The following is a 21,803-nucleotide window of genomic DNA, read 5'->3' on the forward strand; positions in this document are numbered from 1 at the left end:
TTCTTCAAGCTTCCCCTCTGATAAAACCAATTTGGCCCATTTAATTCGCCTACCACAAGGGGAGACTTCCGAGACCTCCGGTGGTGCTGCTACCCGATTTATAGTATCCTTGCTTGAGTGTCGCCACCACTGGGCCATACTTAAAGAAAGCAGGTTGTGATCGCTTTCAGACGAGGGGACCACCTTCATGTCCATTACATGGGGCCACAGACATACGTCTACTAAAAAATAATCTAGCCTAGAGGTATGTCCTGGCCTATTGTACGTGTGGACGCCCAACCTATCCGAGGGTGTCCTCCCATTGGCAGCCCTTAGATTGAATTCAAGGCTCAGGGAATATAACTGAAGCGCCACTTCTGACCACCTTCTAATCGGTGGGATTTCCAGAGCCGGGATCCCCCACCTGGTATCCTCCTCTTCTTGGTCGAGGGAAACGTCCGAGCCCAAGGGCTCGAACGTACAGTTCATGTCACCGGCAACCAATATACGAGACTTATGTAAGGTATTGCTTAACAAAGTCTCGAGGAGAGATATTACAGGAGACTTTCTCCCCCCCACGGTTCCCCGGGCATAAACATTATAAACATTTAAGACAACTCTCCCCCTTTGGTCTATTAGGGTGATGTTTTGTATGTCAGGAGAACCTGTGGGGAATTCCATAATTCTACAATCTAGAGATGCCGCGACCCAAATAAGGAGGCCACCCGCTGGGCGCCCCCTCCCTGAAGACGAAACCTGCGCAGGGGAAAAATAGGACGAAAAACCCACCCTGTGGACCGGCACACAACTCCATGTCTCTTGGAAGAGGCACAGAGAGTGCTCGTCGACCGGAGCAATAAAGTCAGGCAGAGCCAATTTTCCTGCGATCCCTGCGACATTCCAGCTGAAAACCTTAAAAACAGGGTCCGCCACAGCTGGGGTGTCGCAGGGCGCCGGAATGCCCCCACCTGTAGAGCTCCTCGAGGAAACATGAGGGGAGCGAAGGTCATACAAGGTGAGCATAGGGTCACCTATCCCCCTTGTAGGATTTCTGTTACTAAATGATAATGCTTCCACTGAGTCTGCACTATGCCCAACTTCCAGTCAAATAGGTCCTGCTGGCCACAAATGTTTCTCCCTAGTAACCCCTGAAGCCTCGTCCCGATTCAGGGCAAGGGCAGGGGGACTTAAGCTTCCGCAGGTAAAATCAGCGATTTGCCTAGGGTAAAAGAAGGAAAGATCTACCACTTTAACCCCCGGAGCCCCCATGTTGGAAATAGGGGTGCAAATCGATGGTACCACTCTTGGATCTTGGAAATTTATAATTATACAGTCCCCCTCCTGCGTTTTTTTCCCCTGTCCAACCCAGTCCACTCTACGGACACTTAGTATAATGCCATCGACACCTAGCGGGATTGGCTTATTTGCCTTTAGCCAGTGGATACACTTATTCTTAAGTGATTGATGATTTTCCAACTGGCCGTCCTTTAAGGGGGGCACATTAACCATGACTGCCGCAAAGGGTTGACAGTCTGGTGGAAGGTTTACTGGAGGGATCCGTCGTACTTGCTTACTAGAGGCCAGTGAGGAGGTAGATGTAATAGTAGGATGGGGGACGGGCCTAGGGGCTTTCTCGAGAGCTAACCTGTTAAAATTGGTACATACCCCTAGTTTTTTGGGAACTTCCATTATGCCACTAGCTTCCTGTGGCTGCTTTTGTTGGAAAGATTTAAGCTTATTTTTATCGGGCTCTATGTGGATTAGGGAACCCTTTTGCTGGGGTCCTGCTTTTGGACTTGGGGGAGATGTGGAAGCTGAAGTTGATGAACTAATGGACACTCCCTTATCAATACATATTGTGTGCTTAGGGACTCGCTGAGATAAAGGCACGTTCCCATTTGCAACCAAGTCCTTAGCTTCGGTCACTCTACTTAATTGTTTAACTACTGCTTTAAGTGAATGAAAGCCGTCAAGGGTTGATTGCTCGAGTTTGTCTATCCTTTCCCCAAGGCCTTTAACTTGAGTTAGCAACGGGTTCAAGAGGCTATAAACCTTCTCAAAAATATTTTCTGCCGTTGCTAAGTCAGGAAGCTTTAGAGGCTTCACACTATTTACACCAGGGTATAACTCCTCGGGAGGGTTCAAAACATCCCCAGCTATGTCCAGTTTATTCACTGTAGCTTTACCCCTTGTAGTTCTCATACCTACTCCAAAAGGCTTTCTTAAGCTTTGGTAAAGAGCGGCCTGTCTAACTGGGCAGCCCTTTTTACGTTTTCGAGCCTTCTTACTTAAGGGCCTAATCTCCTGTCTAATGATTGGAGTTAGGGGGTTTTTGGGGGACCTAACTATCTCCCCTTCTGGTAGAGCCAAGGGCGAAGTGGACGATGTTAAGGGCTCCAGATCACTGATGACTTCACTTGGGGTATTAAAGGATGGTGACGTAGACAATTTACCAAGGCTATCGGCCTCCATGATGACTGTGGGAAAAAGAGCAGCCAAACTTTCTAACCTACCTATATTTTGTTCAATACCAACCAGCTGGGGTGGGTCTATGGAAGTACTAGACACACTAAGCGGAGTAGCGGGCTGAACCTGGGTACTGGCCGTTATGGACAATGATTGAGCGTCGACCCCCAGGGATGAACGTCTTGAGGGGAGGTAAACCTCAGACAGACGCCGCTCAGACATGGCAATCTCCTTTTCAATCACCGCCGCCACCCTGGTAATAAAGCGGTCCATGGTTCCAATGATGGGGCTTGCCGCATTTGGTCCCCCTGCACTTTCAGTCCTTAACAACTTTCCAGAACGGGTAGACATAGTTTACTGGGTACAAAACCGGGATATGTACTCACAGTTCTTGCAGAGGAAAAGGACGTGGCCCAGCCCAGCCTCCTTCAGCCCCTGACGGCCACAGACGGCCCGCCCTTTGCCCGGGCTTCGCACGGCGCGCGCCCGCTCGCGTCCCGCGATGCGGGAGCCGCGCTGTTATTTATGCGCCTCCGGGCGCGACAGGGATCACTCGGGCAGCAAGGCAATGTGGGAGGCGTAGTCCTCTCCCTTCCGTGGGTGATGGCGGCACTGGCGGCAATTCCACAGCGGTTCCCGCGATGCGGGAGCCGCGCTGTTATTTATGCGCCTCCGGGCGCGACAGGGATCACTCGGGCAGCAAGGCAATGTGGGAGGCGTAGTCCTCTCCCTTCCGTGGGTGATGGCGGCACTGGCGGCAATTCCACAGCGGTTCCCGCGATGCGGGAGCCGCGCTGTTATTTATGCGCCTCCGGGCGCGACAGGGATCACTCGGGCAGCAAGGCAATGTGGGAGGCGTAGTCCTCTTCCTTCCGTGGGTGATGGCGGCACTGGCGGCAATTCCACAGCGGTTCCCGCGATGCGGGAGCCGCGCTGTTATTTATGCGCCTCCGGGCGCGACAGGAATCACTCGGGCAGCAAGGCAATGTGGGAGGCGTAGTCCTCTCCCTTCCGTGGGTGATGGCGGCACTGGCGGCAATTCCACAGCGGTTCCCGCGATGCGGGAGCCGCGCTGTTATTTATGCGCCTCCGGGCGCGACAGGGATCACTCGGGCAGCAAGGCAATGTGGGAGGCGTAGTCCTCTCCCTTCCGTGGGTGATGGCGGCACTGGCGGCAATTCCACAGCGGTTCCCTGGCAGTCTATTCCAAAGGCATGCTGCCGCATAGATAAAAGCTCTTCCGCCTGATTTAACTTTCCTAATCTTGGGTATATTCACCAGATTAGTCGAGGAGGACCGAAGGCTACAGGTGGGGTTATACCAGTTGAACTTAGACTGCAGCGGTATCGGTCCCATCCCATGCAGTTCCTTGAAGACAATGCATAGTGATTTAAATTGTATTCTCTGGAGTACCGGGAGCCAATGTAGCTCCGCCAACACCAGGGATGTGGATGACCATCGTGGTCTAGATAGGGCCAGCTTAGCCGCCACCGTCTGAATTCTTTGGAGTCTCCCAATCAGGTACTTGGGGGTTTCCAGCAGTAGCGCATTCCCATAGTCAAGTCGACTCAGAATGACGCTCCTTACTACATGTGCTTGTACCTGATGTGGGAGTAGCGGAAGAATCTTCCGGAGAACCCTAATGAGCGAGAAACTGCTTCCCACAATTTTATTAACTTGAGTTTCGAGGTTCCGCTTGTCATTAAAACTGACCTCGAGATTGCGTACCGTTGTGACGGGTAGCAGGGGTGTCTCTGTGGGGATGGGCCAGAATCCCGGAGGGAGAGAACAGGAGACTTTACCTGATGCACAGCAGAGTATCTCAGTTTTTTCCGCAATTAAATTGTAAGGAGTTGTTTTTCAGCCAGTGCACCGTTTCTTGCATACACGCATGAAACTTTTCCAGCGAGACCGCTTGGTATCCCTCCAATTATAAAATAGGCTGTGTGTCGTCAGCGTAGTTTACCAAGCTGACCCCGTATGACTTAATAATCGCGATCAGGGGGCTCATATAGGTGTTAAATAGTATTGGGCTGATTGCCGAGCCCTGGGGGACCCCATGCCTAATCTCAGCAAAATCCGAGCGATAAGGGGGGAGAGCCACCGTCTGTCGTCTAGTTGCCAAATAGGATCTAAACCAATCCAGTGCTACACCTCCCACCCCTACTGTTTTCAGCCTGGCCATGAGAACTGTATGGTTGACCGTATTGAATGCGGCAGGCAGGTCCAGTAAAATCAATATAGCTGATTGTCCCCTGTCTGCTCGCATTCGAAGATCTTCCAAGACGGTCACCAGAGCTGTACATCCTCCCGCTTGTTGTTACACTCCAAGAACTGGGAGAGTGCCCTCCTAACCAAATGTTCTATGATCTTTACTGGGTAAGGGAGGAGTGAAATGGGTCTATAATTCTTAGGGCATGCTGGATCAAGTGTGGTTTTTTTCAGCAGAGGTGTATTTATTGCATGTTTCCAGCTCACCAGAACCTGTCCACTGCTTAATGATTGATTGCACATCTGTCGAAGTATTGGGAGTAATTCACCTCCCAACTCCTTCCAAATTTTGGGAGGGAGGGGGTCCAGAGGAAAGCCAGAAGAAACTCCTGAGTCTATCTTATTGAACTCCTCCTCAGAGGGAAGCTCAAAATGATCCAGGCGAGCTGTGAAATCGTTAGCCTCATTCTTAGGAATGGACTCTTCCAGGTGAGAGAGTAGTCCTTTTGTTCAGATAACCTATCCCTGGAATATAGGGTACTTGAGGGGTCCTCATTAAGTCCCACTCTGTTTAATGTCTATGTGCAGCCTTTGTTAAACATTATAATCGGGCATGGATTCTCAACAGTATCATATGCTGATGATACTCAAATCATCATTTCCCTAACATCAGATCCAGGAGTACTTTTCACCCAACTTAATCCCTAAGAGACATCATTGACTGGATGTCCAGCAGTAATTTGAAACTCAGTGGAGACAAAACAGAGGTGCTGGTAATCGGTCAAAACTTTAGTGACCCGACTATCTAGGTGAAGTAACTCCTCCTAAAACTGAAATAAGAAGTCTGACCTTCTGGATTGACAGCCATCTCACCATGGAGGACTAAGAAGGTAAACTTGCTGCCTCCTGTTTTGGCCTTCTCTGGACACTACAGAAGATTTTGCTCTGGCCCCCCCACCACTCGAAGAACTGTGGTCCAAGGTCTTGTCCTGTCTCGTCTTGACTACGACAATTCAGTTTATCTAGGAAGCCCTCAATATGTGGTCAAGCGTTTACCAATAGTACTGTTCAGATCCCAAAGTATCACTCGATCTCCTCCTCTCTTGCAACCCTTCATTGGCTACAAGTAAGCAAAAGAATCCCATTTAAATCTTCCCCGTCCCCTGTAATCCAGAGGCTGCTAACCCCCTACAGCCCCAAAAGATCACTGCGCTCTGCAGACTAGAGGCTTTTCTCAGTACCTAGAATTAAGAAAGCCAGAAGCGGAGGGCGTTCTTTTGCCTACCTGGCGTCTACATTTTGGAACTCCTTCCCTCAATGTTCAAGACTGATTATTGAGGAAACTAAATTCAGGAAACTTCTCAAAACATATATTTTTGCGTGAACTACCTCCTGCACCGACTATGCGAAGGACATTACCTTTAGCGCTGGGTGGCCCGTTGTGTAACTGTTCACAATATGAATGCCTGGCAATATCATAGCCATATTTCAGTGATGTCACATCATATGTTGTTAAAGGTCAGGTGATGTGAATTAGAATTATTTTGTTCGGGTCAGTGTTCAGGTGATCTCTCCAGAGGTTAAGAGGTCCACAAGGGTAGCATTTTGGTGATTTAATGTTTGTGTTTGTTAAGACGTGCACCTCTGGTGTCACTGTAAGTGGAAGTTCAAAAACCTGCTTAATCTTTCTAGTTGCACTCATAAAACGATGCATCGCGATAAGCCTGTTTCTTTTTCAATTCCTGCCTTCCTTAGATTAGACTACAGATGGCACAGGAGGTTGCTGAAAAATCTTCTGAGCTACAGCACAATTTGAATCGATTACGAGAACTTGAGGAAATGTATAAAGAACTTCAATCGGCCTTAGATGATGAAAAGCAAGCACGCCAGGATGAGGAGACAGTGAGAAGACTTCAGGCCAGGTATTTCACTAAATTTAAAAGTGGATTGAAGAAGCCTATTCAATTGTTGCCTCCTGAACAGCCATTTTTGCCACAACTTTGTATGTTCGTGTACCCAGCTAATCTGTTGGTCGCTGCTGCCTGAGGCCTTTTATGGTGCATTACACATTTTGAACTTGCTTATTTATTTTATTTAAAATACATTTTTATATCAAACCAAAGTCCTTCAATCATTTTCAAGAGGAGGACTCTTCCCTCAGATTTAGGCGGTTAAAGTCATTACTATGTCTATGTGCCCCTTGTGTCTTGATATTTTCCTTCTTACTTCACTGAAAGTAATCCAGTTCCTCTACAGAGAGTTTAAAATACCCTTGCTCAGTTTACTCACAGCATAGGTAGTTGAGTGTAGGTAACATACATGGGCCAATGGAGTTTAATGGTCCTTCAAGCGATTGGAATTGGGGATACAGGGAGTTCTGTTGTAGGACTTGTGCTTCTGGGAAGCGGTGGATCATTTCTAATTCCTGTTGAATGATGTAGGGCTGTAAAGAAGTCAGTGACAGTATCACTTTCATGTGCCCCCTGTCCACCCTTCAACTAAAACAAGCTAATCCTCATATTTTCTATTCCTAGTGCCCAATTTGCAAACACATGTTTGAAAATTGGAAAACAATGCATCGTTGGTTTCTGTAGACTTCTATAGATCGACAACTTTTGAGATTCAGTTAAGTCTCCAAGGTACCCTTTTCAGCAATTACTTAATTCAAAAATATCACATGCTTCATAAGACATAAATATACTACTAAAGAAGGGCATTTCCAAAGTTATTTTAGGACGCGACAGATTGCTGTATATAGCACATTTAAAATATTGTACTTTTGAGTCTTTATTTATTACTCTGATGTGAGAAAATAGGTTGTTGACTGTGGGGAGGAGAGTAAAACCCCATTCAAGCAGCAACCACAATTCCTATCTGGGTGAAGTATTTATGCAGCACTCACACAGTAACAAAGTGAAAACACAATAACAGAAATAATTCTACACCAATCAAAAAAAAGTAGTAATCGATAATTATTCAAATGAGACCACAATGACAAAAATCAAATCCGTAGAACCAGAGTTGTGTAGTTTAAAATAATTTAGGCAAAATAGTTATTAGAAGCAAATAGCAAAAATTACTGTTGTCTTGTTTCTCTGGACTGGGACAAAGTCACAACCTCAGGTGACTGTGTTGGAGTGCAGACCTGGCACAGGCCGAAGTTTGCCCACTGAGATTGCAACTTGATTCCAAAAGACCCAAGGGACTAAGTCTGCCTTGGCCTGCGCCAATATGCCTCGTGCTGGTTCGGTGCTGTCAATGCTGCAGATCAGGAGCTGTGATGCTGACTATGAGATGCATTATACTGCTTTGGATCGATGAAGCTGCTGGTCCAGTGCTGTTTTGCGGATCCTTGTGTCAAGATGTCTCACACTGGATCAGTGCTGGGGAGCCACCGATTGTGAGCTGCAATGGGAGGTCTGACGAGGTACGGCGTGCTGTGTCTGTTCCGAGGAAGCCACTGGTCTGGAGCTGCTGATGTGAGGACTTGTGTTGGGATGCATCGTACTGCGTTGGTTCCAATGAAGCTGACAGTCAGGAGCCTGTGGTGTCCCTGTAGCGCAGAACAGGCGGGCAGTAGACTGACTTTTGGATATACTCTTTTAGTCCTGGGTTCAAGCAGCAAGGCAGTCAGTCCTCTGGCATCAGGGCAGGCCACATGCATCAGGGCAGTTCTCAGGCGGCAGGGCAGTCCTCCGGGAGCTGGCTAGTCCTCTTTCTTGTAGAGTTCACAAGTCCAGTAGCATTCTGAAGAGTGGGTCTCAGGCTCCAATATTTATACCAGGTACCAGCTTTAATGTGGAAGAAATATATAGACTCTCCCTCCCCCTACATCCTGTTCTGGAATTTCCTTTCTTCTCCTGCCCAGGCCTCAGATTGTTTTGGGTGACCCAAGGCTAGTGTGAAGTTGTTGATGAGTGTAGGAGGCAGCTTCCATTGAAATGAAAGTGTGGTTGGTGATAACTCTACCCCCACCCATCATGTCAGGAGGACCCATCCTGCCATCACCTAGTCCCCCTTTGTGACACACCTAGTCATGTGGCCCAGGAGATGGGCTACAGGCACCGAATGGGGACAAAAAGCCAACTTTCTAAAAGTGGCATTTTCAGAATTGTGACTTCAAATTGGACAGTACCATAAAAAAGGATTTTAAATTACAATTTTTTAAAGACCAAACATCATTTCTACCTGTTCCCAAGTAAAAGTTATCACTTTACTAAATGTAATAAGGTAGCCCAATGTTATCTTATGGCAGATCTTTGCCTTGCAGTAGTGAAACAAATGTAACAAGTTTTACTCTACCAGGACATGTAAAACTTAATAAGGGCATGCCCATTTTTTTTAAAGCATGCACCCTGCCCTAGGGGATGTTTAGGACCTATCCTACAGGTAACTTACATGTAATAAAAAGGAAGGTTTAGTCCTGGTACATATTTTGACAGGTCGAAACGGCAGTTTAAAACTGTACACAGGCTGCAATGGCAGGCCTAAGACTTGTTTTAAAAGCACTACTTAGGTGGGCGGCACAAGCCCTGCTGTAGGTGCACTAGAAGCATTTAATTTTCAGGCACTGGGTACATGTAGACATACTTTACTAAGGACTTATAAGTAGATTAAATGTGCCAATTGGGTGTAATCCAATTTTACCATGTTTAAAGGAATAAGCACAAGCACTTTAACACTGGTTAGCAGTGGTAAAGTGCTAAAGCCAACAAAAACGAATTTCACCAAAACAGAAGGCTAAAAAGCAAAAGGTTTGGAGGATAACCACCTTAAGGTTGTCAGGTCTAACACCTGCCAAGAAGGCACCCTAGCCACAAATTCCCGGGCATCCACGCTTTGCAACCAAGAAAGGTTGCACAATGGTGGTTCTAAACGTATTCACATAACATGGAATTCAAGTTCAAGTAAAATGGCAATGGTATCACTAAGACATTGAGTTTCTTCATTTCTTTTAATTCTTATAGCATTAGTAACTAAAATAAATTGTGTTTAGGCTTTAGAGCAGGTTGGGTGAACATTTCAAGTTACACTAAGCTGCTGGAGGCAATAACAGTCTTTTAGGATGACAGTGTATTTTTTGCTAAGAGAGGAACATGTAGCAATGTTTTAGGGGAGCGTGTTCCATAACAAAGGTACTTGATCTCAGAATCTTATAACACCCAGTGATAAACAATGGGAAGTAGGCTGGATAAGAAGGTGTTTTTCTTGGCAATGCAAAGTCTATGCAGTTATGTAACATACTATTTTATCTACCTGTTACAAGAGTCAACCCCATGTAAACATTTACAAATAAGCTATAGAACCTTAAAACCTTTGCCTGTGGAACTAGGGCTACCTAGGAACGTAAACATCCTTAATTTGAATGTCTCAGCACTGAAGAGCTACTTGCAGATTTAGTTTATAGCCTGGAAGGCCAGTGCACAGTGTATTTCTATAGAATGATTTAGGTATAAATCTGAACATCCATGTTGACATTGCATTTCTCATAGGAAATAGGTTGCAGAATGTGTTTAAGCTCCAATAATGTAAAAAGGAGGGTTTGCTACTGTACTTTACCACTGTACTAATCTGATCATCAAGACTTTTGTCTGTGTCCCACAAGAAATCAATGCCAATATTAACCTACGATGTGCAGTTTATGAGTTAGTTAATAAGTTACAACACCTTAAAAGGAGAGCCTCTGTTTCAAAGCATTACGTTTCAGACCATTGGCTCCAAGGTATTCAGATACCTATCTAAAGTTCCCCAAGACTAAAGTGAAATAATTCTGAATTCTACTGACATGCTAATACACTTATGTGTCAGTTGCATAGGACTGACAAGGCAATGCCATGAATTGGAAAACACTCACATGGATCTGAGAAAGATGTTTGAAAGAAGCAGGGAAAGGCATATTCCTTGGGGGTTACAACAGATAATCTCTTTAGGCATAAAGTCAGAATTACACTTTAACCCTATGCTTAGTATTGTGCCAAAAAAGCAGCACCACTGTATAGCATTTCCAAAGACATATGATTGCATAGGATCTGGATATAGATCATGATCCATGGTATTAAAGGCCTTGATAGGTCCTGAATAATGAACAGAGATAGGCAGGTATTGGCAACGTTTTGAAGTAAATCAACCCCAGATACTTAAAAGGGCGCACTCAGTGTCATGTTTCGGGCACAAACCTGGGTGAGAGTTCTATTGTCTGATACATTGACTGAGTAGGTCAACAACCCTCTTCTCCAGTGCCTTTGCTGACTTTGGTAGTATCTCAGTAGGCCAAAAATCTACATAACCTGTTGTCAAAGACTGGTCCAAGAGAACACAGAACGAAGGAGTGGCATGTGGGCAAACTCCTTTTCAACCAAGGCAATAAGAATGTCTACCTAAGAACAAAGAGAGCACAAAGTTATTAGAAGAGTTATGATCAATGCTGATGGAGTGAAATAAGATAATGGAAATATGTGTATTTTCAAACCTCTTACTTCAAACCAGATATGTTGTGTTATTGGATCCTCGGTGTATGTCTGCAAAGAGCTTTGAAAATGTATGAACTTAGTTCTGAAAAATTAGGTTTCATTTAAGAGTCTTTTCTTGTAGGCTTTTCTATATGATTTAAGAGTTCTTAAGCCATTTTCGAATTATGACTTCATTCCTTTATGTGAGCAGCACACCGTTTTTATTATTTTAAAATCTTATGAGTATCGGAGGAAGGAAAGTTCGATCTCTTTAAAATAGGGCACACCTCCTCAACAGCTCTGCTAATAACCGTAAGCAATCCTGAACATGTGGTGTTGTAAGGCACGGAAATAAGGCACACAGATAGTGTTAGTTTAAATTCAGATGAAAGATTCTTTCTCCAATTAAAAGGTAAGATAAAGTCATTTAAGATTACAGTGGGCCTCGCAATACTGGCAACCAGGTATGGGGATGAGCATGCTGATTTTAAAATCCTCCCTTGGGCCAAAACATGCTCCAAATCCCTAAGCAGTTAGATGGCTCAGGAATAACTTGAAAGACTCATGAATATTAATCCTTCCTGCAAGACTTAGGGCCTGAATACAGTCTTGGGGGGACAGGGTTTCTCCATTGCAAATGGGACCGATATCCGGTCTCCCAAATTACAATTCGATTATATCCTATGAAACTTGTAATACAGCGGACGGGATATCCATCATGTTTGTGACAGAACATCCCATCCGCAAACTCGTAATCACCAGGTAATTGGAGTCCTGATAGTTACAAGTCTCCTAATGAATCAGTCAATCAGTTCCCATTTACTCCATTGAGGTTGACATACACAAACACCAACTTTGTTCTGAGAAGAAGTTGACCTCTCTTTCTCAAAAATGTCTGTCTTTTAAATGTGCATATTATCTACAGAAAAGAGATTCAGGATAGCAAGATATTTGCTTGCTTGCAAGTGCTTGAGTAAGGCACCCAAGTGCTGTGGTCACACGAACTTGTGCCTGTCTGTGTTGCATGAGTGCACAATGACAGATATGAGGCTGAGGATCTCATGAGAATGTTTTGTATAATTGGTCATCTCAGCTGTTCTAGCACTCCATTTTGTGTTGTGGTTCTTCCTCAGATTATTACCTATGGGGATGTCTCGCTGTACTCGCCGTTCATTCCTTTTAGGCGTGCACTGGCATGCCTACTTCTCTTACCTACCCTTTTCAGAGGGATGTTTTCCCCCTGTAGCCTCACCTCACTTGCATTACTTTTCTCTGACAATGTCTATCTGTGAGGAAGATAGTGTTTTTGTATTTCGAACTGGGAATTTCCATTCTCACCACTGGCTGTGCTTGACTAGATGGTTACCAGATGGTCAACGCCCTTGCTCTTTTTTTGGCTGACTACTAGTTCTTTCAAACAATGTTTTGATTTATTTACTTATTTAGTTTTCCTTTCTTTGTTAAATTATTTTTTTAAAGTGCCATTTCATTTCTGCCTTTCATCATGCAAGAACACAAAAATAGGGCGTGGGGACCCAGATATGTATCCTCGGGGTACAGGTACTGTACATGTAGGTTGTGCATATGTTATGGTCCCAGCAGATGCAAAACAGCCACAGCAAAGGAGAGCAATATCAGGAAAAATGTATTTAGACATTTTTAACAACCCTACTTTGGTGATAAATATGTATACTAGAAAAATGTTTGTGTATAATATGTATCAAAACTATATATTTGAAAGAGACCATTAGTTATAGATTCCTTACCTTAGAATTACCCCCAGGTGTCAGACTTGATCCAGAGAATTATTTTCTTAGCAGTACCCCTGCACGTCAGTTGGTGGCGTCGGTCGGCTCCGCGTCCGTCGTCGGCGTCGTGGTCGCTGGGATGATGTTTCCTGTGTCTACTTAGATGCCACACCTGCGTGCTGATGTCAGTTCTTCCTTTTCCGCGCCAGCCAGCACAGATCCAGAAAGAGCGTACCCTTTTTGACGAAATCTTTTTCAACATTCTTCGACATCTTTTTTGAGTCTAGCGACTCCTGATCACGAGGGATGTCCAGCCGTCGTCTCTGTTTCAAGCCCTGTGACTCGTGTCACAAGTTGATGTTGGTAACCGATCCACACCTTGTGTACCTTTGGTGCCTGGAGCAGGACCACGACCCGGAGTTATGCTCCAACTGTCCAGCCTTGAACCCAAAGTCTTTGCGGGAGCGGTCCCGAAAGCTTTTGGAGGCCCAGCAGTCTGCTCCGTGCCGTTCGAGGTCCCAGTCGAGACGAAGGTAGCGGGACCAGTCGCTGAGCCATCACCATTCGTCATCGAAGTCTTCGCACTCATGGGGTAAGTTGAAGCACAAGAAGAAGGCGAAGAAGCATCATAGCTTTTCGAATTCTCCCCGTCCGTTGGCCGACACGGGACCCGGAGCGTGGCCGCATCCCAGCTCTGTCTTTGGAGCCCGCTGGGACGGCTCCACACTTCCCTCTCTTTCCAGGAGCTGGAGCTTCCCTGCCCATCTTTGTGCCATTTACGAAGCCCTCCACTCCATCTTTGGGCAGCCCGTCTCCGCTGGCGCACCTTCGGGTCACGTGGACTCGGCTGGTTGGCTCTAGGCCTTCAATGCTGGCGGCTCCGGCCTCGGCGCCACAGGACCCCCCTGGATCCAGATCGGCGCTGGACGACTTCACGGTACCTTCCCCGGCGCCGATTCCAGTGGCGATGCCGGCTGCGCCCCCAGCTGGCATCGACCCCAGCCTCACCCCCGACTTGGACACGGCACCGGACCGATATCGACTGACTTTTGTACCACTGTTGTTATGTTATGTTACAGTTATTTGCCATAGCGCACGTATCACCCTGGGGCATCTCGGAGCTGTTGCAGATCCTGACCAGAGGAGCAGACCAAATAAATTTAATATAGATAAGCTGTTAGTTGTTTCCTGAATTTACTGTATCTGGGGATCTCTCGGAGTGCTATAGGTAGTTTGTTCCAGTACCATGGGGCAAAATATGAGAAAGCCTTGCCCTCGGTGCGGGTTTGACGGATACAAGGTGCGCACAGAAGGGATTGGGTACTTGATTGAAGACTTCGGCCGGGAGCGTATGTTGCAAGTCTTTTTTTTAAGATAGCTTGGACCTTTGCCTCTCAGGGAGTTATACGTGAGGCAACAGATTTTAAAATGGGAACGCTTCTTCACTGGGAGCCAGTGCAGTTCCCTCAGCACAGGCGCTGAAGGGGTACCTGCAGGGTGGTTCAGAATTAGTCTTGCTGCGGTGTTCAGGACCACCTGTAGCTTCATGAGCAGGGTATCACCCACTTCAGCCAGCAGGGCATTCCCATAGTCCAGTCTACTGGTCACCATAGCCTGGACCAGGGTTCTACGGCATGTTTGTGGGGAGAAGGGGAGAGATTCTGCGCAAGAGACGCATATTGTAATAGCAGGAGCTTGTGGTGGCAGCAATATGGTCTTTCATTGTTAGGGCTTGATCAAATTTTATTCCTAGGTTTTTTACCTTTTGTTTGGGCACGGGGATGGCGCCCAATTGGTGGGTCACCAGTTGTCCGACCAGATGGCTGGGGCATCCCTGGCATTCCCTACCGCCCTGAGTGGCAGCCAGAGGAGGGTGAGGAGGACTGGGAGGGGTCTGGTGACCCTCTTGCAGATCAACTTGAGGAGCCGGACTGGCGAGAGGTTTTGGGTGATGCCAGTGGTCTGGATACCTCCCCAGACCTTGGTATGCTTCCTCCCCCTACCGTGGCCATGGAGGAAGGAGCCTCCTACGCTGTGGTGTTGCGTAGGGCGGCTGAGGCCTTGGGCCTTGAGCTTCCTACGGTGGCAGTCAGGACTAACCTCCTGACTGAGGGCGCTTCAGCGGGCAGCAGCCTCTTCAGAGCCCCTGCTGCCTTTTAATGAGGCCCTCACTGACATCCTTCTGGGTACTTGGTCCAAGCCCAGCACAGGGGCGCAGGTGGATAGGATGATTGCCCGATGCCACAGCCCGGCCCCGGGCGACCCACTTTTCCTCTCCCAAAACCCTAACCCAGAGAGCTTGGTGGTCCAAGCCTCAACCTCCAAAGGCGCGTTCCTTACTGCTCCCTCTGATTGGGAATCCAAGAAGCTGGACCATCTTGGGAAGAAGGTGTTTTCTTCCGCAAGCTTAGGACTGCGGTCGGTGAACACTGCATGTTTCTTCAGCCGTTACACACACACTGTGTGGGACACGGTTGCGCAAGTGCTACCTCAGTGCTCGGAGGAAGGCCGGGCCGTGCTCACCCACACTGTCGCAAAGGGTAGAGACGCAGCAAAGTTCGCCATGCGGTGTGGACTGGATACCGCTGACTCACTGGGTAGAACAATTTCAACGTCAGTAGCCATGAGGTTCTACTCCTGGCTGAGGTCCAGTGGCTTCTCTGGGGATGTCCAATTGACCCTTTTGGACATGCCTTTTGATGGCTGTTGCCTGTTTGGCGACAAGGCGGACAACAGCCTTGAGCATTTCAAGGACTCTAGGGCTACAACCAGATTCTTGGGCCTCGCTGCCACCTCTCGCCCCATGCTGTCTGCCTTTCGCGGCTACGGAAGGGATGCCTCAACACATTCCAGAGCCACAGGCCTACTCAAGCTACCCAGCCTCTGCGCGACTGGGGACATGGGACTCAGCATCGTGGGTCTGGGGGCAGCGGGCGGGCCAGTCCACCAATGCCCCCCTGCATGAGCAACTGCCGACTGGATGAGGAACAGCCGACTGAAGCTGAACTCGGACAAGTCAGAGGTCCTCATCCTCGGCTCCACCCCTCGGCCTGGGACGACTCCTGGTGGCCGACGGCACTCGGAGCACCCCCTACACCCACCAACCACGCACAAAACCTAGGGGTCATCCTCGACTCCACACACTCCATGACAAAGCAAGTCAACGCCGTCTCCTCCTCCTGCTTCAACACCCTCCGCATGCTTCGCAGGATCTTCAAGTGGATCCCCACCGAAACTAGAAGGACGGTCACCCAGGCCATCGTCAGCAGCAGACTGGACTACGGCAATGCACTCTACGCTTGAGCCCCGGCCAAACTCCTGAAACGACTCCAACGCATCCAGAATGCCTCCGCTCGCCTGATCCTGGACATCCCCCGCCGCAGCCACATCACACCCCACCTGAAAGTCCTGCACTGGCTCCCCATCAACAAGAGGATAACCTTCAAGCTCCTCACCCACGCACACAAGGCACTCCATGACACCGGACCAGCGTACCTCAACAGACGACACAGCCTCTACACCCCCGCCCGCCAGCTCCGCTCTGCAGACCATGCCCTCGCCACCATCCCCCGCATCCGAAGAGTGACCGCCGGCGGCAGATCATTCTCCCACCTCGTCGCCAAGACGTGGAACACCCTCCCCATCCACCTAAAGCAGACTGAAGACCTTCTATCCTTCAGGAGACTCCTCAAGACCTGGCTCTTCGAACAGTAGCAGCATCCCCCCCCAGCGCCTTGAGATCCTCACGGGTATATAGTGCGCTTTACAAATGCTATGATTGATTGATTGATTGCAGGAGCCTCCAAACCTTCCTAGTCCGACCTTTCAGGGCCACCAGTTGCCAGTGGGCAGCAGGATTCACCATCACCTCCCCCACTGGTGCCACATCACGTCGAACAGGTGGGTTTTGAACATTTTCTGAAGGGGCTACTCCCTCCCCTTCGAGTCTACCCCTCCTTCCATGCCACCAACACTCCATCACATATCGGAGGATCACTTGGCCCTTCTCCGCCAGGAATTTATGGCTCTCTTGGCCTCTGGAGCTATCAAACGAGTCCCTGTGCCAGAAGTAGGTCGTGGTTGCTACTCCCACTACTTCCTGGTACCCAAGAACGACAAACGACTGCGTCCTATCTTAGACCTCAGGGACGTCAACCGCTTCCACCGGAAGGAGTAGTTCAAAATGTTAACCTTGGCTCAGGTCTGGTGTGCCCTCGAACCTGGAGACTAGATGGTTGCATTGAACTTGCAGGACGCTTATTTTCACATCCCCATCTTGCCTGCCCACCAGCATTACCTGCAGTTCACGGTAGGCCACGAGCATTTTCAGTATACCATGCTTCCCTTTAGCCTTACCAGCGCCCCTCGGGTGTTCCCGAAAGTGATGGCAGTGGTTGCAGCTCATCTGCGCAGATCAGGGGTTCCAGTCTTCCCCTATCTCGATAACTGGCTGTTGAAGGCGGGCTCGCCTCAGGCTGTCGTCTCCCACCTCCAGACTACGGCGGACCTCCTGCATTCGCTGGGGTTCACTATCAACGTGTTGAAGTTGCACCTGATTCCCCCTCAGAAGCTCCTTTTCATCGGAGCAGTTCTGGATACAGCGCAGTTTCAGGCTTATCCTCCCGAGCAGCGAGTCCGGGATATTCAGGCTATGATACCAATGTTTCAGCCTCTAACCCGGATTATGGTGAGAATGACCCTGAGGCTTCTGGGTCTCATGGCCTCCTGCATCCTGCTGGTGGATCATGCCAGGTGGTGTATGCGGGGTCTGCAGTGGGACCTGAAGTAGCATCAGGGGAATCTTTCCCATGTCATCCAGATCTTGGATAGGACTGCAAGTCCGTGGCGGATCACGATCAACGATTGGGTCAACGGCAGATCCCTCTCCCTTCCCCAACCAGACTTCACAGTAGTGACGGATGCGCCACTCATTGGATGGGGCGGCCACATGCGAGAGGCGGAGATCAGAGGCCTCTGGTCTCCAGCGGAGTCCGGGCTCCACTTCAACCTTCTGGAGCTCCAGGCGATTCGTCTTGCACTGAAGGCACTCCTTCCTTCTGTCAAGGGAAGAGTAACACAGGTGTTCACGGACAACACCAGCGCCATGTGGTACTGCAACAAACATGGTGTGGTTGTGGACCCTATGTCAGGAAACTCTTCGCCTTTGGACATGGCTGGAACATCAGGCCATATCTCTGGTGGTTCAACACCTGGCAAGTTCCCTGAATGCCAGGGCAGATGAACTCAGCTGCCGGTGCATGATGTATCACAAATGGCGTCTTCACTCGGAGGTGGTGCAAGGTCTCTTTCGGCAGTGGGGAGAGCCTTGGTTAGATCTATTCGCCACCGAAAAGAAGGTGCAATCTAATCAGTTCTGCACGTTGGAGTATCCAAGGTGGTGCTTGCTCGGCGACGCTGTTTGTCGCGTGTGGAGTTGTGGCCTCCTGTACGCCTTTCCGTTAGTACCACTTCTACTTAGAGTGCTAAAGAAGATCAAACGCGACCAGGCCCAAGTCATTCTTGTGGCTCCGGACTGGGCACAAAGAGTCTGGTACCCAGAGGTCTTGAGCATGGCGATCGATCCTCTGATCAGACGGCCTCTTCAGGAGACTTGCAGAGAGGGCCCGGTTGGGGGGTGGGAAGGGGAGGGGGTAAGGCTGGGTCTTAAATTGGGAACAGGTGCATACTATTTCACTTTACGCAGATGACCTGCTGATCTACCTAGGAGAGGCAGTGATGGTCGCTGCCTTGGCAATGTAGATTTTGGAGTGCTTCGGGCTAATATCCGGCCTCCGTGTTAATAAAACCAAGATGTATTTATTCCTGGTAGCAGGCCCGCTTCCCAGACCGGAGGCCTTGCAACCCAACATTCTTTGGGCCCCCCACACTTTTAAATACCTGGGCATTCATATCTTTCATTCCCTAGAAGATTTGAGGGAGGGGAATCTAGGCAGGGTCTTGAGGTCTCTCCGATCCTGTGTCCAGTTCTGGCGTACCCTGCAACTCCCTATCATGGTTAGGATCCCCCTATCCAAAATGGTTATGCTACCCTGGCTTTTGTATTATTTTGTCAATCTCCCAGTCTTGACTCCAGGTTTTTTGCCCTCTGAATTCCTTACTGTGAGATCTGGTGTGGGGAGATGGATGTCCGATCGTCTCCTTAAAGACGTTTCAGCATCCCATGGCTGAGGGGTTGGGGGGGTTAGGAGTGCCAAATTCTGAGTTCTACATACTGGCGGCCCAACTACAGTGGTTGGCACAGTGGTTGGAGGGGGTGAATGAAGACAGCACATGCTGATCCGGAGCCCGATAGCTGCCCTAGCCTATTGTTGGCTAAACTATTAGTACCGACTACTCCTACACTGTACCATTCGGTGCTGCAATCCACTGCGTTATTGGCCTGGAAGAGATCTCTAACTAAAGCGAAGAGATCCTTGAAATATACCCCCATGCTACCCCTCGTGGGTTTACCACATCGAAACCCGATGTCACTATTTGCTGCGGAGCAATTAGCACCCTGGACGGAGTCAGGATTGGAGAATCTGAGAGACCGCTATTTGGAGAAAACGTTAATCCCCTTTGAAGAACTGATGGACAGTGGTGGTCTCCCGGACAGTTTCTACACTATGAGGCATTAGTCTGTACTTTTAGACATCTATGGGGCGAGGGGAGAGAGGAACCTGAGGCACACCCAATCTTACATGCACTGATAACCTTAGGTACGCTGGGCACCAGGTGAAGTGGTTTTATGCTACTCTTTGCGGCGTCCCTGGACCCCCTATGTGACTTGCGAGGGAAATGGGAAAGGATTGTGGGAGGGGAGCTTACGGATGCTGAATGGGGTAAGGTCATGCAGTCCCCCAAGAAGATTTCCCGTAACACGTGTCTAAAATATATTCAGTTTAACGTCATACATATGACGCCTCACCGCCTTAACATCACATATGGGGGGGGAGGACGTACGGAAGTGTCTGAGATGTGCCTAACTAGACGCAGATTTTATACACATGACTTGGGACTGCCAACAATTACATCCTTTTTGGGAAGCCATCATTTCTAAACTTGGGGAGGTGCTGGGTAGAGAGCTGGCCCCTACGGCACGGGTGTGTTTACTGGGACTCTTCCACCGTCCGCATAAATGAATAGTTAGAAATAGGCTGATTGATCTGGCCCTGGGCCTTGCCAAACGCAGAATAGCGCTAGAATGGAAATCTGCACAGGGACCCACGTTTGACAGTTGGAGCCGAGATGTAATCAACTGGGCGGGTGCAGAAGGTAGGGCACTAAGCTGGGAGGAGGCTAGAGGGATGCGGAAGCGACCCATAACTGACCAATGGAAAGCATTGATGGTGTTATGGGAACAACCGACGCAAACTAGTGAGGAGGAGAGGGGAGAGGAACGTGAAGACTCAAGTGTTGATGACACACAGTAGTCCTGCCTCGTCCCTGTAGGGGTGGTTTTGGGCCATGTTGATGTTCCCGGATTTACACAATGTGGTGGGATGGGAGTGTGCGACTGATGGCGGATGCTCGGGGAGTTGGGAGATCATCTCCCTTTGGGCTCTCGTTCCTCTCTGAACTTGCGGGGCTTGAACCTCCCCAGGATATGCACAGTTAGATCCTAAGCATCAACACTCTTTTGCAAAAGTTTAAGTTTTCTTAAAAAGTAAACGTGTTAATTTTGGATTGTATCACCGTAACCTAATATGTGGTCGTTGGCCGCCCATGTGGAAAATGTGAACAAAATACATAACGAGTAACAGCATGTATAATTGTACACTAGGGACCATACGTTTTTTTTAGATCACTTATTGACATACAATAAGGAGATATGTAGGATAACAATTATTTGCAGTGTACTTGAGGAAATATAGTTGCCGGAATACTGTCATTATATCTGATGAATATGTACAAAGATATGCCTTTAGTTTGTGCCTTGTAATGATATCTACAAAATGCCAATTAAAAATAAGTTTAAAAAAAAAAAAAGACAGCCTCTTCGGGAGGATCTTCTGTCGCAGCAGCAGGGGACGGTCCTCCACCCGAACCTGTCCAGCCTCCACCTCCTGGCGTGGAGATTGAGCGGCGACAGTTGACAGCTTTCAACCTTCCTCCCGAAGTCTGTAAGGTAATCTTGACAGTCAGGCGCCCCTCCACTAAAACGGTATATGCCTGTAGATGGAATGAATTTGTGGCATGGTGCACAGCAAAGGCTGTGGATCCCCTTTCTGCCCCTCTTTCAGAGGTTCTCCTCTTCATTCTTTCTTTGGCCCTGCTCTGGGCACTCTTAAAGGCTATCTTTTGGCCATTTCGGCCTTTCTTCGCCTTCCTGATCAGGCCTCTCTTTTCAAGTACCCTATTGTAAACAGATTTCTAAAGGGCTTTACTCATCTCTTTGCTCCTTCTCCTTTCGTAATGGCCCAGTGGGACTTGAATCTTATCTTTACTTATCTTATGTGTGCTCCCTGTGAACCACAACATAATTGTCCTCTTCGTTTTCTTACTTTAAAGACTGCTTTCCTGCTTGCCATCACCTCTGCTCGCAGGGTGAGTGAGCTTCAGACTCTGTCTTCCAAACCTCCCTTTCTTGCTGTCCATCCGGACAAAGTGATCCTTCGTACTAGGCCCTCTTTTCCGCCCAAAGTGGTGACCTCTTTCCACATAGGTCAGACCATCACATTGCCCACCTTCTTCCCGCCTCCACACCCTTCCGAAGAGGAGAGACTCACCCGTCTGGACCCAAAACGTGCGCTGTCCTTCTACCTTGACCGCACTACAAACTTACGGGTGGACGATGGTTTGTCCTATGCATCAAAGTCTGCTATTCTTAGGCAAAAAAAGAAACTCAAGTAGGACTGGGCGCCCACTCTACCAGGGCGACAGCAGCCACTACTACTTTGGGTAGTGGAGTTCCACTGGTTGGCATCTGCCAGACATCCACTTGGGCATC

The 21,803-nt window shown here is 48.4% G+C and overlaps 1 protein-coding gene across 1 annotated transcript in view; it reads left to right on the forward strand.

Moving 5' to 3' along the window:
* SWAP70 (switching B cell complex subunit SWAP70) overlaps positions 1 to 21,803 on the forward strand; it is a 405,015-nt gene that overhangs the window by 285,654 nt on the left and 97,558 nt on the right. The window contains exon 9 of the mRNA XM_085648164.1: positions 6,412 to 6,578. Within this exon, the coding sequence (XP_085504290.1) occupies positions 6,412 to 6,578 (167 nt within the window). The remainder of the gene's footprint in view (positions 1 to 6,411; positions 6,579 to 21,803) is intronic.

This window comes from Triturus cristatus, chromosome 3_2 (assembly GCF_964204655.1).
Source record: "Triturus cristatus chromosome 3_2, aTriCri1.1, whole genome shotgun sequence".
NCBI classification, from domain to species: Eukaryota; Metazoa; Chordata; class Amphibia; order Caudata; family Salamandridae; genus Triturus; species Triturus cristatus.